Source organism: Gouania willdenowi, chromosome 7, assembly GCF_900634775.1.
Source record: "Gouania willdenowi chromosome 7, fGouWil2.1, whole genome shotgun sequence".
In the NCBI taxonomy this organism is placed as follows: domain Eukaryota; kingdom Metazoa; phylum Chordata; class Actinopteri; order Blenniiformes; family Gobiesocidae; genus Gouania; species Gouania willdenowi.
Window position 1 is genome coordinate 30984523 of NC_041050.1, and position 19228 is coordinate 31003750.

A 19228-nucleotide genomic window follows, 5' to 3' on the forward strand; every position below is an offset into this window, starting at 1 on the left:
AATTTTTAAAAAGCCAACATGTTTCAACCAAGTATTGTCTTTGTGAGGGCTAACAATCATTTGTGGTTGTGGTCACACCTATATATAGGCATCAGCCAGTCAAAAGTAGTCATATGAAGCAAGCAAGCTAAAAGTCCTCCTACCAGGCTCACTCTCTGATATCATGTATTGGCAACCCAACATATATTACAAAAAACACTAAAGGACAAAATCCTCATTTAAGCCAGGAAATCGTAATCCTTCAAACTGATGGATACAGAAAGCTTCCCTTTGATTAAGCTTCTGGATTCTATCCCCTCCTCTAATCAAAGGTTTAACATGTTTAATACCCACAATGTACACACATTGTGGTATATATTACAGTGTCCATAGTGTCTGGATTTTTCTTTTGAATTGCATAATTATGTTCAGCATCCCTTATTCATCTTTTTGTACATCGAATGTAGAAAAAAACCTTCTCTACATGGACAAAACAACTGATATATGACAAGGTAGTGTTACAATTGAGGAAATCTTTTTGTTAATAAGTTAGTTTTTTTTTAGTATGAACATCCATTAACTCTTTCATTTGTGCAACATTATCATACTGAGGACAGTGCCTACATTTAAAAGAACCAGTTGGTTTATTTAATCATGTTCTTTTCTTTTCCACTGGTTGGTGTGAATGCATTGAAGGTCCCATATAGGGATGTAACGATTCACTCAACTCCCGATACGATTCGATTCACGATACTGGGTTCACGATACGATTCTCTCACGATTTATTTTACAAAATGAGACTGTAGACAAATTTTTTTTTTTTGGGAAAAAAACTAGAAAATGCTGTACTATTTTCCTTTTATTTTTCATTGTCAAAAGAATTCCTTGATAAACTATTCAAAACAATGCAATTTAACTAAAAATAAATCTTGAATGAAATAAATAAAGGAATAATACAAATGAAAATGAAGCCTATTAATTTAAATTCTGGTTCTATAATAAACAATGCAAAACTGCATAATAGTTCTTTTTCTTTTAAAAGTGCAACTGAAAATGTATTGTGTGCCTTAACAATTGGACTTTAAAAAAAAAAACCGATTGCACTGATTTACGTCATATTTGTTTGGACCAGCAGAGGGCGCTGGTAACACAGTGGTCGGTTGGCATGCGGATATCTTGCAGTGAAGAAGAGAATCTATGCTAGCAGACAGAGCTAATAGAAAAGCGTGACTTTTACAGATATTCAAGTAATATAACAGATATTCTTTGGTGCTAAAGGGGCAATGAATCATTTATTAACATATTTAAGAGTAGAAGGCGGCCAGAAAGAAAGTATTAGCAGACTCCGCCCGCCGCCTCCACTGCGATTCAATTTTCAGAAAATCGATATCAACCGTGAGACCTATGAATCGATTTTTAACTGCCTTATGATTAATCGTTACATCCCTAGTCCCATATCATGCTATTTTTCACCCATCTCCATTTGTTCTCAGAACCCCAAAAACATAGTATTTGAGGTTTATTTTCCCAAACTCGCCTGTTTTCCAGAGTTTTAGCCTCTGAAAAGTCACTTTCTGAGCAACTCTACACAAACAGGCTGATTTGTGACCTACTTATTCATATTCATGAGTGGGCGTGTCTATAGATGGGACACTGACATCCTCCTCCCTGCATGGTGACGTAGGGCCAGAGGACGGCCCGCCCTCCTCCCACCCACTTCGTAGTTGAGCTCATGCTGCTTTATAAACACGAGACAGAGCGTGGGGGCGGGGCATTCACCGGTACATCCATAGACTGTAGAAAATACATACATACAGGACGCTGACATGCTCACCTTCGTGGGCGTGTCTGTTTACATGTCAATCACGGCAGAGAGCTTCCTCGAGGTGCGGCTTCTCCAGCTCAGTGCCACGTCAAATTTGTCATCAAAGTGGGAACGCGTCATCAAATTAGAGTGAGGTGTTTGGGCTCACCCTGCAGTAAGAAAGGAGCAAATCACCCTCTAACTAACGATTGAGGGAATCAATGAAAAAAACACTTTGGGCATGTGTATGAAGCCCAAATAGCACTTTTATGATGTTTAATGCACAGAGAAGTCGAGGAGGTTCTGAGAAAACTTTGTTTAGAAGAAGTACACTCAGTTTGATCGGTAGTAACAAAAAAAGGGTTGATAAGAGCTTTTCTGGAGTAGAGTAGTGTGCTCCAAGCATTGTAGCTTGTCAAGGTGTCATTGGAAGGTAGTGGACTGTTAGCCTCTGTTGAAAGGAATGTTAAAGATTCAACTGACTGACTGACTTAGTGATGTTTTAACCTGTCATCAATCAATCAATCAATCAATAAAAAGTTACACAGCCATTGATAATATTACTGTACACGTGTATACCCCCTCTGTAGACAGTTCATTTTTATGACCTAAATGAGGTGAAGATTTAATGCAGCAGCTAAAAATGCAGCTTCTCTGCTTCCCGTGGCTCATTCCTGTGCTGCCTATTAAGTCCAAGCACCCATTGACCTTTTTTATTCTGGCTACAGACAGCCATCACTGTCCCTGCGATGTGTAAACTACATTAAGAGGAGACAGATAGATCGTCTGCACTGACAGCAGAGAAAGAATGGGATAAATGGATGAATGTGATGAAATATGGCGAAAATGTGAGGGCTTAATTCAGGACAGACAACCTGTCAAATGATTTTTTTTCTGTGAGTCTGCGGCTGCCCTGGTTTCTGGTTTTTTCTGCTACTTTTCCTTCTGTCGGCTGAGTGCCCCAGATCTGTCCCTTTGGTCTCTCCAGGCAACAGGAATGAATGCATCTTCCAGTATACACTTGAGCAGTAGCTTTGTTTTTGACCTTTCCTACTTGTTCACCTTAGCTCCAATTCGTCCTTGAGCCTGTGCATTACAATAAAAACCAGAAAATAAGATTCAACTAACTGTACAGACTGTATTTACTGGTTTTGACCCGGTTTTGTTTTTTGCTGAATCTCAACATAATTTAAAATTCACAGAAGCCCAAATAAACAACTGCCTCAGTTTGCAATAGCCTCAGTATAAATCCCTATACTTTTCAGCTACTAAAGCATGCCCATGCAGCATCTCAGTACTGTCTTTAGTTTTCTGCTTTCGACTGGTGCATGTTTTTTCTTCGATGCAATGACACCTACACATCCTTTACCAATATCAATCTCTACATCACTTTCATTTGGAACCCAAATTATTTAAAAAGTAACTCAATCCTAAGGTTTTGGCTGACGTGCATTTAGGCTGGAAACGTTTTCATTGTGGGTGGTGCTAATGGATCAGTTAAGACACGCCCAGTCTATACTATAAAATATTAAAACAACTATCTATGTTATGCTAACTACCTAGGCAAGGTAAGGCAAATGTATTTGTATAGCGCATTTCATACACAAGGCAACTCAATGTGCTTTACATAATCAAAAAGTGCAACAGAAAACATTCAACAGCTTAAGATCAATAAGAACATTAAAATCAATTGAAATCATCAACAAACATATTACATCAACAACATGACCAAAAATCTCCCTCTCAATCATATGCAGTAGTAGCTTTGATTTAAAAATGTTCACATGTGACGCTAACTTCAGCTCTGCTGGCAGTTTGTTCCACTTCTTTGCAGCATAACAACTAAACTGAATATTCTAAAACTGGACTAATGTGTTCTGACCTCTTTGTTCTGGTTAAGACCCGAGCTGCAGCGTTCTGAACCAGCTGTAGCTGTTTGATGCTCTTTTGGGGGGATTCCTGTCAGAAGACCATTACAATAGTCCAGTCTGCTGGAGATAAAAGCATGGACCAGCTTCTCCTGATCTTTCTGAGTCATTAAACCTTTCACTCTGGAGATGTTCTTTAGGTGGTAGAAGGTTGTTTTTGTGATAGATTTGATCTGAGTGCTGAATGTAAGATCTGAGTCAATCAGAACACCAAAGTTTTTGACCTATTCAATGATCTCTATACCTCTCTATTCTCAATCCAACCTACTCACCACAGATTTCACAGCTGCTAGATTTTATAGGAGGGGCGGGGCCAACAGTGACGTAATACGTCACCATCCCAAACCACCATTCTCAACCAACAGGAATATGTTATTTTAATATCCAGGTACCATGAAAAGTTCAAACTTTTCAACTTTGAGCGACTTCCAGCAACTCAGGACGTGCGACAAAGTCACTGGAATCGCTTATAAAGAAGTCGCTTGACGTTGCGTCATTTACATTGAAGTCACGTTTGGTGTGAAGGCATGTTGAGGAAAGTTGGACTAGGATCAATCAACAAGACTAATACCTAAATACATTTGTTTTTAGTGTTTTGTGGGTTTAGTTTAGTCTTCAAAGAGATTATACAGTTATTTAGAGAGGAGTTTAGCTCTAAAACAAATGGCAACACTCTCTTGACCTGACCTTATAAAAGTTCACGGGTTGATAGAAGTGGGCTGTGAGTTCTCCAGTTTCTTTGAGTTTCTTATTCTTCCTCATTAGAGACGATAAGTGTGTCTTTCACTGTGAGCCGTTCCTTTTCTAATCAGAAGTGCCTCGCCCTTTGCCCTAAATAAGAGCTGAAGCGTTTCCCATTTCCACCTGAATCTGCTGTGAAGTAGCTGCTCTCTGCTCTCTTTATTCAATAATATAAGATTACAGTGGTTTAAAACTTTTAATGTTATCACTATAAAAGTTAAAAGATACTTTTTTTCTTGAACTCCTTTTTAGTCTTGGTGAAAAATGATGATCTCCAGATAAAAGTCTTTTACACAGAAATGAGGCTGGTATCACTGAGTTAATGGATGTGACCTAGTGAGGGGGAATTAAACATCTTCTTTTGTTGTAGACTTTTCGAGATGTTCAAAGTCAATCGTTTTCTTTGGTGAGATTCTTGTGCTTTTCCCAAGAGAGGACGAGCGCTTCAGAGATACATAACTCAAAGCCTGGTGCGTTATCAATAAATAGCAGGTTTTTAAAAGAATTATAGTCTCCTCTATTTGTTTGCTGTTCTCTTTCTCTATTGAGTCATCTTGCATTCTACTGAAAGACACACTACTGCAGGCTTTGTGCCTCTAGTCACTCTCTCTCTAATGTTCCCTTTAAGAAAAGATTCAACAATGGAATTCTTTTTCATCATAAGTCCTCCTCCAAAAACCCAGTTGAATAAAAACAGAAGACATAAAATGCTTGTGACAAATCCAATATCTGGGATATTCCAAATGTTATATTATATAATTCTCCTGCAAGTCAAAGTTATTCAGATATTCATCTTCAGGCTGTGTTTCCTACAATAGTTTTCTTCTCTATGCGTTTTTCTTCTTCTAAACTGTGTCTGTAAACTGAGGGCACAGCATAAATGCATTATAGTTGCCAATAATGTGAGCTGCCAGAATTAATTTGGGGATGATACATAGAAGTAAATTGTCAACATGAAAAGGATTTAACGCAACATTAACTTGTGCTCTCAACCCGCTAATGAATGATCTTGCACCCAAATCTACCCCACTGTTCAAATTTGGCAGACCCGATGGAAACACACGTCAGATCACACGTTCTTATAGATTTGATTATCAACTCGTTATTCCTTCCCAACCATTTATCTATAAAAGCAAGGAATCTCTGTCTGTCTGTCTGTCTGTCTGTCTGTCTGTCTGTCTGTCTGTCTGTGCCTCAAATATCTCTGCTGTTCAGAGGCAGACAGAGCTCATACTAGACTCATGTGTGCACCCAGAGCCAATCACCGCACAGCTCTGCTCCGGTGTGGGCCAATCACAGTAGGGGTTAGATCGGGCCCAAAAAATCCAGCTCGACCCAACCCGGGCCCGCAGGCATAAAGCCCGACACAACCACAGCCCGACCCATTAACTTAAATTGTAGGCCCTAGCCTGAAGCAAACCCGACGTATTATTTTATTGAACGTATTGCAGCCGGTAGGTTATTAGTGCGGTGCCTCGCGCAACTAGAGGGGAGGGGGCGCGCGCACACTACAGGCTTTAATGGAGGTCATAGTAACATGCCAAAAATAAACAATCAAACACACAAAGAACCGTCTTACACCATCATACACACACTACCGTGGGAACGGAATTGTTCACTCTTTTCCCCACTTACGCCCTCCCTTTCCCCAGCCTCCCAGCCTATCAACACTCACAACACATGTAAACAAAGACACACATTGGCAGAGAAAGCTGCACGTAACCATGATGCCTTCTCGGCCATGGGAAATCTCAGCATCAGTTAACCACTGAATACATACAAGTGGAACATAACCAGAACATAGAACCCAGTCCGTTATAGCATAGTAGACCAGACCGGGCGGCCCGTGCATGGAGCGCAGACCTGACTGAAGCACGCAATCATATTTGTTCCCTGCGCTCCAGCAGCAAATGAGGAATGAGCAAAATCAGCAAAATAATATTCAGTGAATGTGAACGCTAAACAACAACAATGCAACACAACACCGTCAATTTCCCGCAGATTTGAAAAAATTTAAATTAAAATAAAATCTTGAAGTTTGACCGTGTCTAATGTGTGACATCTCAGCCTGAATTTTGGGTTGGGTTCAGGCCGGGCTCAGGCCTAAAATCTAACCTCTAAATCACAGTGGCCAGCTAGAGTCATGTGTGTGGCCAGAGCCAATCGGTGAAGAGCTTGAGTAGCTACGTGAGCCCGCACCAGCCAAGCAGACACGGACCACTAAAATACTGTAGATGCTCCCATTGCATTGTTTTATCATCTCATTTACACCGAAGAGTTGTTTGCGTTACCTGACACTCGTATCTGTGCACAAACGTGAAAACCTATGTGTGAACAACAAAAATGTCGATCGATTCGAGCGATGCGGCTGAGCCACGAATTCTACCCGAATCCACCGGCTCGGACGGCGTCTACTGTTAGTGTCTGTGTGTGTGTGTGTTTGTATGTGTGTGCTTGCATGTTTTGTTTAGCCCGAGCATGTTAAAAGAGAGTGTCCTAGAGCGGAGCGATGCACTCCTGTTTACTTTCGCTTTCACAGCGGACACATCTGTCCGTTTCAGACGCGCATGTGTGTGTGCACCCCACCTCCAAGATAATCACCCCTTCACTGAGAAATGTTAAATGCTAAATAAATAGTATTATTTGTACAGATTTTCTGTCTTTTATCAGATTCTACCCAAACCGCCACATTGGTGCAAACTTTATTCATCAATTTATCATGCGCATGTCCCTTAGAATTAAACCAGGGAAATCGCACAAGCTATTTTACTTTGCACTCACAAATAGACCCCTTTATAACACTACAGAGTACTGAGTATGTACACCTCTTTGTACATCCAACCGTCAAGCACATACTCATTTGGCCATAAATGACAACTCTACTTAAGCTCCTACATGAATACATACTTCTGACAAGCACTGTACTAGTCAGTTTAAAGTAGAATAGAAGACAGAGTGATGAGGAAAATAAACAACATTACTGTTTCATTAACAAAGGAGTGAGCTTGTGAAGATTTTTTTTTTGTTGTTATTGATGATACCAGCGAATCAATTACCATATTTTTTGGACTTAAAATCCTTTAATTTTCTCAAAAATATTATAATCAGGTGCGCCTTATGCATGAAATTAATATGTCAAAATGTTTTAGTACAACTTTGGTAAACTATGAAGCTGCACCTCTTGATGTATTTTTGGCGCTTCAGGGCTACCGTAGTCAGGCGCCTCGTGGATTGATATGTACCTGTACTGTGCTTCAACATACTGAACTGAAAAAGTGAGTGTAATGTTCTATAATTTATATGTAAAACCTGAACAATGTTATTGTTAATGAGTTGAATGACGTTTGACTTATCTATTTTGTCTTATAGTCCGGTGCGCTTTATGTATGAAAATAGACCCGGTCAGACCCATTCATTGATAGTGCGCCTTATAATCCGGTGCGCCTTATAGTCCGAACAATACGGTAACTGCATCTATAGAAACTGAAAACACGCACTCAGTTGTAGTCTCTAAAGGTATTTATTAATTTATTTAATTTAAGATGAAAAACTATGATCCAAAAATGGATTTTGGCAAGGAATATGGTAACACAGGTTTAGTACCAATTGTGTTTACAAATAGATTTTCAGTAATCAATTATTACTTCCAGCAAAGAAGTAATAATTTCGCTGCCGTTTGTTCCTTTGTTTGTCTGTTAGCAGGATTACTCCAAAACTACTCATCAGATTTTGAACCAAAGAAAAACTTACGTGGAACATTCCTTAAATTTTAGAGGGAATCTGGATCAAATACTGATTCTGGATACGTTTAAAAAAATTGAAATTTACCATCTATCATCAATTGGCAAAAATTCAATAATTCATATCGCCGCTCACAATTCACCGATCTTTATTAAAGGGCCCATGTTATGCTAAATCAACTTTTCTGTGCTTTAAACATCATAAAGTTCTATTAGGGCTTCATACACATGGCCAAAGTGTTTTTTCCATTGATTCCCTCAATCGTTCGTTAGAGGGTGATTTGCACCTTTCTTACTGCAGGGTGAGCCCAAACTCCTCGCTCTAATTTCATGACGCGTTCCCACTTTGATGACGAATTTGACGTGGCACTGAGCTGGAGAAGCCGCGCCTCCAGGAAGCTCTCTGCCGTGATTGACATGTAAACAGACACGCCCACAAAGTGAGCATTTCAGCGTCCTTCGCGCAGTGCTATGTATGTATTTTCTACAGTCTATGTATGTACCGGTGAACACCCCGCCCCCACGCTCTGTCTCGTGTTTATAAAGCAGCATGAGCTCGGCTATGGAGTGGGTGGGAGGAGGGCGGGCCGTCCTCTGGCCCTACGTCACCTTGCGGGGAGGAGGAAGTCAGTGTCCCTTCTATAGACACGCCCACTCACTCAAATGAGCCTGTTTGTGTAGAGTTGCTCAGAAAGTGACTTTTCAGAGGCTAAAACTGGAAAACAGGCGAGTTTGGGAAAATAAACCTCAAATACTATGTTTTTGGGGTTCTTAGAACAAATGGAGATGGGTGAAAAATAGCATGATATGGGACCTTTAAGCCCGCTGAGTTTGATCCAGTCTCAATTGTGTGTTTTATTGCAGTTCTTCAAAAACATTTGGATCTATACCGTATCATTATTAATGGGGATAGAAATTTTTTCCAAACGTGAAATGTGAATGGTCATAATACAATGATCAGGATTACTGATCAACTGCCAATATCTGGCAAAGAGGATATTTGATGCTTGGTGGAGGTTTGCAAGATATAATTATCCTGATCCTTTCTTTTTAAAAGTGCAAAATAACAACTTTAACGCACAAAATTGTCAAACTAGCAAATGCACCTGGAGCCTGTGTGACAGTGCTACAGCAGTTCTAAGGTTTAAGCTGAACTGAAAAGATTTCACCTTGAATATGAATACAGTACATACAAGACGGCTCAACCGCTGTCGTATTTGGTCATTTATCCCTAGTAGACGTACCCTCAACGCTACGAGGTCTAGTGATCTCTGCATTTTGAGCATCACCTCTCCTTCAGCGAATGTGAGCTGTTTTTCTGAATGGTTGGATGCATGAGGAGAAAGCGATCTGTACTCAGTGCAGGTTACCAACTGTGAATTCCCTCAGCCATGTCAAAAGAGCAAGGCTGAATCAAGCAACATCCTGAATAATTAAAAGGCTGTCTGTTTTAGTTTTTTCTAATGCTGTGTTTTTCTGTTCTGTATATAGAAATATGACATCTTAGTTCTGACGTGTTTCAACATTGAAGTTGGAAAAACCAGCATTTTGATTTTGATGTTGTCAAAATTGACAATAAATGTAATGCTCTGATAATGTTTTTTTGTTTTTTTCTTGTAAATGGGTTTGCTAGCTAGATAAGATTCACATTTTGTTCCTACTTAGTTTTAGATTCAGTGCATTAGTTTGTGTCAACACAAAATATGTGATTTGCAGGCTCTGGCACAGTGCACAGACAGCTTTTTGGCTTTGTTGGAATCTGGCATCTGCCATCATTAGGTTGACATTCCTCACTGGTGTGTACATAGGAAACAAATGTGAACACATGCTGCCACTGTCAGTCAGACAGATGACGACAAATTGGACTGTGAGCAGCAGATTATTTAAAACTGATCAAAAGTTTGCTGATTTAAATTACTGCGATCTAATCTATTTTGGTTGTTTCTTCGCTTTGCTGCTTTCTTATGTAAGCGATGATAACAAACCCAATATATTTTAGATGGGTTTTTCTTTTAAAGAAGCAGAGGGAGAAAAGCAATTTCTTTTTTTGCTATTATTCTGACTGGATTCAAAGTGAATTAGTTTGATAATAATTTCCACAAAACCTACGCTGAGGTAGAAAATATACTCAAAAGGGCCAATTAAAGTCCAATAGCCACATGAAGCTTGGACTCTAAGAGGCTAAAAAAAGATTAATGATCTTTTAATCACATGTTGAAATGTTTCTTCTTTAAATAAAAACCAGCTGTAAGTGAGATCAGCCGTGTAATGGGGCGCATGAAGCTCTTTTTGTCTGGAGAACTTATTAAGGTTTAATACTATCATCCCCCAGAAATCCTCTCCTCTCTCAGAAATAGGACAAAGGGAGGTTATTTTTTCTGCTCAATAGGCAAGCTTTGCAGTCTGTCAGTAAAATGGCACAGGGCTTTCAGTTTTTTAATTAGAGCTTTTTATTGTTCAGCCATTATTAATAAATTAAAGGTGTTTTTCAGCTGCAGGAGTCATTTTCTGATGTTTTTACTGTTCCTTGTTCACCTATAGAAAAGAGTTTTAGGCTCCGAGCTACGCATCAGTGAGAAACTGAACTGTTTTTGTGTTACTTAAGGACAACACAGTACTCTCAAAGCTCGGGTAGACACATGAAAAGACACTGAAACCAAAGACACAATTGTTGAGATAGAATTTACACCAGATTCAGCTCATGTTAAAATGTACAAAATGTATTTGTATTTTTAGATTTATAAGGGGAAACTATTCCAACAATGAGGAAAAAACAAAACAAAAAAACACTCCATTATGCTTTATTGGTTGGATTTTTTTTCTATTTAAAGGCACACTAACTTTTGGCCACTAGGGGCGCTAGATCTTTAACTTTCACATCAAGCGCTCCTAATGGCCACAAGCACCGCAGCACTGTTGCAAAAATCAACAAACAGTCAGTCGGGCCAGCCTCCCTTGTTTTTTGATTGTGTATGCAGACAGTAGTTAACCTGTAACTTAAGGATAAGGATTGGCTCTAAAGGCTGGGGTGCGAAGTGGGGCTGGGCTCGCCGCGCTGCTACAGTCTATGGGCTGGAGGAGCAGCCACCACCGCCGCCCTCCTCTCCCCGCCTATCTGACCTGCCGCCTTCCCTTACAAAAGAATCCGCGTTTAACTGAACGATCGCTGCGATTAGTGCACCATTAACCCAACACAAAACTACCATTTTGTGCTCTTTTGGTTGTTAACAGAGGCTAACTCGCTTCAGCTGCCCACAAAAACTATAACTATAGTTAGAACTATATATATATCCGAGTCTGTGGTCACGTGACTGTTGTAAAGTGAAACGTTCTCCAGGCGTTCTCCAGGTCACATGACTTGGTGAAAGACGGTCCGTCTCCTCCAAACTTACGTAGTCGGTATTTCAAGAGGGAAGCATTGATACTGTCAAGCGCTGTATATTGGCCTGAGGAATCATTTAAAATAACTCATATGGGTCAACTCTTTAGCTCACACTGTGTGACTTTAAAAAGCTTTGTTAGTCTAGAATTTATCGTGAAGTTTTTTTCTTTCTGATAATCTTAAAGGATGTATGGTTTGTGAAGCTGAGCTCCAGTGCATTCTGAGTTACATAGTATTTCTGTCATACAGTTTAGAGTAATGATTGTTAGAAGAAAGGTTATTACCTGCCTGTAAATAGCTCCACTAATGTACTATATTATATTTATCTGTCTGAATTCACATCTGTGTGTCTGCTCGCATTTCCAAGGTCGAGTACGTAGTAACTCATCAGCAGCAACTGGATTTTAAATGGTAGAAAACTAAGTGAAGAGGACACACTCAGCAGTGAAAGTGATACATAACATGCTGTATGAGGCCGCCATAATAACTTAGGTGTTAAATTGATTAACTTGATCATAAATTCAAAAACAACAACATTCAGTTATGTTGTCAGTTGAGAAATGTGTTGGTTTTTTAATTCCCCAGTGCATGATGTAGCTAAAGTTGAGCTGTTGTCAGTGACTAATTTAAAGGGTAGCATCAACATGAACAGCCTCTGTAGACAGAGGAGTTATTTGAGAACAAACTACCAAACAAGCAAGCAGCTGCAGCATCACACGACATCGAACTGCATTGATTTCTTAATTCCAAATTAATTTGTGTTCTTTTTATCCGCAATTTCACACAGCCTATCTATCACAAGACGAGTTAAAAAGCTTGTTAAAACCCCTGAGTATTAAATAAATTCAAGCCTGCGAGACTCGATTGTTTATATTTCCATCCAATAATGAAACATCTCAGACCACAGTGTTCTCATCATTACCAACTTAGTAAACCAGGAGCTGAGGTGAACGTAGTGGATTACTGATATGATTTTATATTCACTCGTTTTGCATTATTATAAATGATAATACAATGCAGACCCTGGGCAATATCAAGGCTGCAAGAGCAACAAGAAGATATTAAGAATAGATCTATGAAAACAAACGGTCCTGACTGAACAAAGCAGAGCTTCAATCACTGCTTTGGGAACAGACACGGCTACACTTTAGAGGTTGCTGTTGGCTGTTCCCTGTTCAGGAAAATAATTAAAATCACTTTGTGAGTTTTGATCCAATGCCTTGCCAATCATCACATGAAATCATTTTTCTATCACACAAACTGTGAGATCTCTTTAGAATAACAAAGTTGCACTCTTTTTTTTTCCTTCCCTGTCCTATTCTGAGCCTGCTCCATCCAAAATGAATCACCCACAATGACATAGAAAAGCACAATGTTCATAACTCTGAGATTTGAGCATTCCATCCTAAAAACCCACGGATGGAATCAAAATTTAATAACAAACTTCCGCCAAGCATCAAATCTCCTCTTTGCCAGATATTGGCAGTTATCTGGATCAGTGATCCTGATCATTGTACCATGATCATCATTCACACTTTAAAGGTTTGGAAGAATTTTCTAGCACGTGGCTGTGCTGTTGTGCTCAAAATAGAAAGTGAAATGGAACTAGAACATTTAATATGCAAATTCACAAAGATTAGGTGATGTAGAACCAGCTAAAATAGCTAAATATAGGGATTTATCTGTTTTTCAATCTGTTCCAGAATCAGTGTATTGATCCGGATCATCGCCAAAATCTAATCAGTTCTTCCTTGTCCCACTCATCTATTCAGACTTGCTTTTAATTTCTAAAACTACTTATCCTATGACTTTTATTGTTACAATTGCTCTTAAAACTTATAATATTACATTTACTCTTTTATCTGTACTTTCATTGTGAAGTGTCTTTGAGTTTTATGAAAAGTGCTATATAAAAACAAAGATAATATTATTATTATTATTTACGATATTTCCAGATAATTGAATAAATATTTATTTGTTTTTGAGTTAGACTATTCACAGACAAATAAATGAATAAATAAAATAAATTATTGCCATCCAAAAACATAACCTCCTTGGTTAATTAGTTGAGCGACTTGTGACTGTTAAATCCATACATTACAAGAAAAATCATCTAATTTTACACTAAAGCTGAATTTAGCACTCATTTGTTCCTTAATAGACTGAGGATACAAAGTAATATCCTGTGCTTCTCCATATCATCCAAATCATTTCTTTGGGTCAAGATTTCACTAAAACCTCTCCCAAAAGTCATAAAAAAATAATTTGTGCAATTAAAATGTTTTATAGACATGGATGTTTTTTGGTTTTATAGCCATATCGTATTTCAAACAGGTAAAACTTTCCATCCATCCACGCTTCACTACTTTGCTTCTTTAGCCGAACATGAAAATTATACCCATTGAAATCATCAGGGACATTTGAATAGAGGAAGCATAGGACTGTAACAATCCCCCTTTGTGTGCTGAAGAGGTCCAACTCAATGCTGATTAATGTGCTGAGGTCAGAGTCATCCCAGGAGGAAGCCGTCATTAGCTCTGATAATGTGCTTGTGGGGATGTTAAATGGAAGTAAAGCCAGGAAGAGGTAATAATACTTAATCACAATGTAAGAGCATGAACTTAGATCTATCTGAGCACATCTTCCTTCACACTCTGGATTTAAACAAAAACCAGTAGAGACTAAACTGTATGTACCTCTTTCCCAGGCTCATGGTTAATACACACTGATTGGACTTTTAGGGTGAAATTTGAGCCATATTTCAAAAAATGTAAGACCTTCAAATTCCCACTGAGAGACAGAATAAGATGGTGAACATTGTGGTCGCATGATTTGTGTGAATATGCTAATGCAGAAGAAGGAAAAAACCCAACCATAAATAGTCCAACTGTCTCGTAGGGAATATTTTACTTTTGAAGCTACCATGCCATTCTCATATTTCTCCTCAAAGTGATGTAAATCAGGAAGCCTGCTCCAGCAGCTCATTATGTGTTTGTGGAAGCCTGTTGGGAAATTAACGTTACATTATTGCTGCTGCTTTGCATGTTGGCTTTGCAGCGCTGCCACTGTGCTGTTAAAGGGGAAGGGCAGCCAAGAGGGTGCTTAAGATGCTTTTTGACCACGTTGTCTTAGTGGTTATATGTTTATCTGTTTCATAAATAGAACAAAGCAAAACATTGCAGATCCCGTGATGCACAGCTGACTAAGTGTACTGAAGCAGTTGGGAAAGGTGTGATATCACTGTTTACAGTGTGGTTTTGTCGCATTTTGACTTAGTTCAGTGTTTATGTAATCCAGTTGGAGAATTAATATTGTAGTTTTATCTTCTCTTGTTTGCTAACAATGGCCTTCTCCTGTTTTTCTAATGTGTTTCAGCACACAGATTCACTTCACAGTCGCCATTGATTTCACCGCATCGAACGGTGAGTGTTTGGAAAACCAATTGTGTTTGACTGTGGCAGCGTGAACATACATCCAATTAACAACTTCATGGAAGTGTCACCAAGAACCTGTTTAAATATCCATAAATCCTCTAATACTTTTGTCGGGTCATTTATTGTGTTTCTGTGACCATGGAGAGCGAATGTTATTTTCTCATTGGATTTGTCATCTATAAAGGTTAAAAAAGAAAATTAGCCGGGGTGCCCCTCAAAAAAAAATTTGGGGAATTTTTGTGAGATTTTTGTATCGTCAGCCAAGCTGGAAATGATCTTTTTAATGGTTTGGCCCCCAGTGCTGCATAATACATGGTTTCTGAGACTAATTTGGTCAAGAAATTCATAAATGTAGAATTATTGATTTGACCTATTTTGACCTTTAAATTCAATGTTAATTTTTCAAAATCGTCATGAATTTCTGAGTGCGTCCTAAACCAGACCTTCCACTAAACAAGCCACACTACAGAAAAAGCCAAAAGTGGCACACATTCTGTTTGGTAATATTTGTGCCTGTGTGGCATTTTGCATCAGCAAAATGTGCCCAGAATTGTATTTATGGGAAGACTTCGAGTTTAAGATATCAAGATTTATATTGTATATTGACATTTTGAGAAAAAATATTGAGACATGAGTTTGAGTACATATTGCCCAGCTGTAGTATGCACGTGGCACATATGCTTCCCATTGGTGTCATAATTTAATTAAATGCAGACAAGTAAAGGAGATGTGAGCTCAAATGTGGATGTGACAGTTTTTCAAAATAAAATGATCAAAACGTACTTAAAGGTGCAGTCCGCGACTCTCAGATCCCTCTCTCCTCCTCCCTCCCTGCTGCTCTCTTGCCCTGCCTCCAAACTTTCCAAAGTCCCTCCCTCAGAGGAGCTAACAAGCTAACGTTAGTCCGACAGCAACATCACAGTAATATAACATGCTCTGTTAAAAGCATATTACTGCAGTGCTTCTCTCTCTCCATGTGCACACACCTCAGCAACAGCAGCAGCAGCAACACAGTGTCACTTACAGCAGCCACACGGAGGCTGCTGTGCGCACATGAACAACACATGCACTACAAAGTTCTAGTGTAACAATTACAAATCAAACATAATGTATATCAAGCAGCAGTAATTATCTTTCATTATCTACTCCTCCAGACCATACACTGTAAAAAAGACGGCGCTCTAGCTCCGGGAAAGGGGCGGAGCCTGTGAGCAACAGCTGTCAGACAGCCCATCAAACACAATCCTGGCACTGATTGCTTTTTTTTTTTGCTCGGTCGCGGGGCATTCTGGCAATCTGCCAAAGGCAGAACAGAACATTGCACCCCAAATCATGACTGACTGTGGATATTTCACACTGGACCTCAAGCAGTTTGGGCTCTGTTCCTCACCCGTCTTCCTCCAAACCTTTAGACTTTGATTCCCGAATGAAAGGCACACTTTACTGTCATCGGAAAAGAGGACACTGGCCAACAGTCCTGTCCTTCTTCTCCTCTTTTTTTCTGCAAAAACTGAGAAGTAAATAGTGATGTATTCACAGTATTCTAATTTTTTGAATTCCTGTTTTCATGGGTTTTATGAGCTGGAAGCCCAAATGAAATTGTGGGCCCTGAATCTATAACTCAACTCTTTAGGTCAAAAAGTCCACGGTGTGCCTTTAAAAATGAAATAAAAGTTTTGGGTTTTTTTTACGTTTCTTTCTGTGTCACCTTTACTATTTTCAAAGACTTTGTTTGACTACATATTTAAAGAATTCTTTTCACTAATGCTACGTCTGTTTAAAATGTATTAGCTGCTGTGATCCTCCTGCCACCAGGTGAAAAGTCCCACTTGCTGTACTGTGAATAATTCTAATTTCATTCCTCATCCCCACTATTTCACACAAAATTGCACTTAAATTTAATTTGGCAGTAGCTTGGTTGATATTGGTTCTGATTGGCTTTAATCTGTAAGAACCTTTAAAGTTCATGACAGCTAATTTGGTCCTAATTTCATTTATAATTAGTTATGTTTGGTTTTAGACCTAATCTATTTTTAATCAGGTGCTTAAGAAAGTCGACTCGTGGTGTGATTTGTAAATTTTGATTAGTCATTTTTAGGTTATTAGAAAATAGTGAGAATTGTGTGGACTGACGGGTGAAGGTTGGTGGGGTCATTAAATATGCATTAAGTTAAGGGGCAGAAGTTGTAGTATTCTTACTGCTCCTTTCCAATCATGAAAATATTTCATTTGGACTGCGATATTATTTGATGTAATAATTCGTTGGTTTGCATTTTCATGAAAGGAACAAAATAAATAAATAAATGAACAATTACAAATCTTCCTATCTGGTGGTCTTGTAGCACATTAAGCTTAAACATGGAAATGAACAATAAGTAGGCTACATCACATCTTATTTGATAAATATATTTCTTTTAGAGTAATCCAGATTTCAGACTTGATTGGAATGTTGCAGAATTTAATCCAGAGAGTTGTGTACAGCATTTATCCAAAGAATACTGTCTGAACTAACATTGGGTTTAGCAAAATAGATTCAAACACCTTTTGTTGGTTTGAGCCCTTTTCTGGAGTAGCAATATGTGCTTTTTTAAAAAAATAGAATTAACGACATTAAACTTTGGAAATAATCACCACATTACCGTCACACTTCAAAAACGGGAACATTTTAGTTTCGGTGGTTTCTCACAAACCCCCCATCATTAAGATGACCACCAATGCAAAATTAATCCACTCTAAAGTTACTGGGTGGGAATTTATTGTCTATAAAACTATAAAGTGTGATTTTACATGATCATTAAAATCATTACACAGACGAGGCGAGTTGTGAGCTTTAGTGCCATACATCCTACCAAGTAAATTGTGTTCAAAATGACACGAAATTCCACAAATGAATGAATAAATATGTAAGATGCAGCAGCCTCTGCGACGTGTTTTGAATCGTGTGTTGTAAACACGGCTCTCCTCAGCTACAGAACATCCGTTTGGTTTGAGTTCTCCTGTCTTTTTTTGGTTGCACCTGTCAATGTGCTCTTATTCTGTTCGGTTTGCATCACTGAATCTGAGTTCTCCTGTTTTGAAAGGAAATCCATCGCAATCCACTTCACTGCACTACATGAACCCATACCAGATGAATGCCTACGCCATGGCCCTAAAAGCTGTAGGGGAGATCATTCAGGACTATGACAGTGATAAGATGTTCCCAGCTCTGGGGTTCGGTGCTAAGCTTCCCCCTGATGGAAGGGTATCTCATGAGTTTCCACTGGTGAGTATTCCACTTTTTATTTACTCCGAGGGAGTAATTCAGTGCGTGCAGTATTTTTCAAAGTTAATATGAGTCCTTGTGGAGATGACTTCAGTCGTCTCAGTGGAGCTCATTTTTGCGAGTGCTCATTTGTGTGTTTACTCTCTGCATGCGTTGGTATGCATGTTGCTAAATGCAATATGGATGTGTGCATTCTGAGATAAATGCAGAGACACCTCTGACGTGCATAATCCAGAATGAATTTCATTTTTCTTTTGTAGTGCAAATTAGCCTCTGCAAGGCTGAGGGATTCTTAAATCAATTTAGCTTCTTTCCACCACCTAATGCGCTTTGGCTGCGGCGCAGTACAGCATAATGAGTGTGTCTACAGGGTAATGTCTACATCTCACATGTATCCATTAAAACTTTCTAATTAAGATTCATCTCACCATAAAATCAAAGCCCTATTATTTTCATGGTGCAGACCAGGGGTCTTAAACGGTTTTTTCCGGTCAAGGACTTCTGAACTAATACAGAGCAGGGAGCAGAACAATTCAATTAAAACTAAATCAATTATAAAAACCTCACCTCATGGCACCTACCATATGAAATGTAACGTTATATTTCAATGAGAAAAAAATTAAAAATATTAAATGAGCAAACTAAATAATTTTTCTTGCATAGATGCTAATGTTGTACTCAGAACCAGACTGTCCGAGACCAGAATGCACCGAGACCAAAACTCTTGGGCGTCGACTCGTGACCGAGTCAAGACCATAAAAAATCATTTAAAAAGCCATGACAAGGTTTAACAGTTAAAGAAGATCTGCAACTCCTTCAATGCACAACTAGCAAAGAATCTCAGATCTTGACAAATTTGTTCAACAAAATTCTCGCAAAAAAAAAAAATTATAATAATTTGTATGTATTTAAAAACCACTGATGTGTCCAGAATTATTTTGTTATCTAAAAATAGGAT

At 38.7% G+C, this 19228-nt stretch overlaps 1 protein-coding gene across 3 annotated transcripts in view; it reads left to right on the forward strand.

Annotated features, from left to right (window-relative positions):
• The window catches only part of cpne5a (copine Va), a 126654-nt gene that overhangs the window by 82170 nt on the left and 25256 nt on the right, over nucleotides 1–19228 (forward strand). For all 3 annotated transcript variants that reach the window (XM_028452977.1, XM_028452974.1, XM_028452976.1), the window contains 2 exons: nucleotides 14950–14996; nucleotides 18089–18270. In XM_028452977.1, the coding sequence (XP_028308778.1) occupies nucleotides 14950–14996; nucleotides 18089–18270 (229 nt within the window). The remainder of the gene's footprint in view (nucleotides 1–14949; nucleotides 14997–18088; nucleotides 18271–19228) is intronic.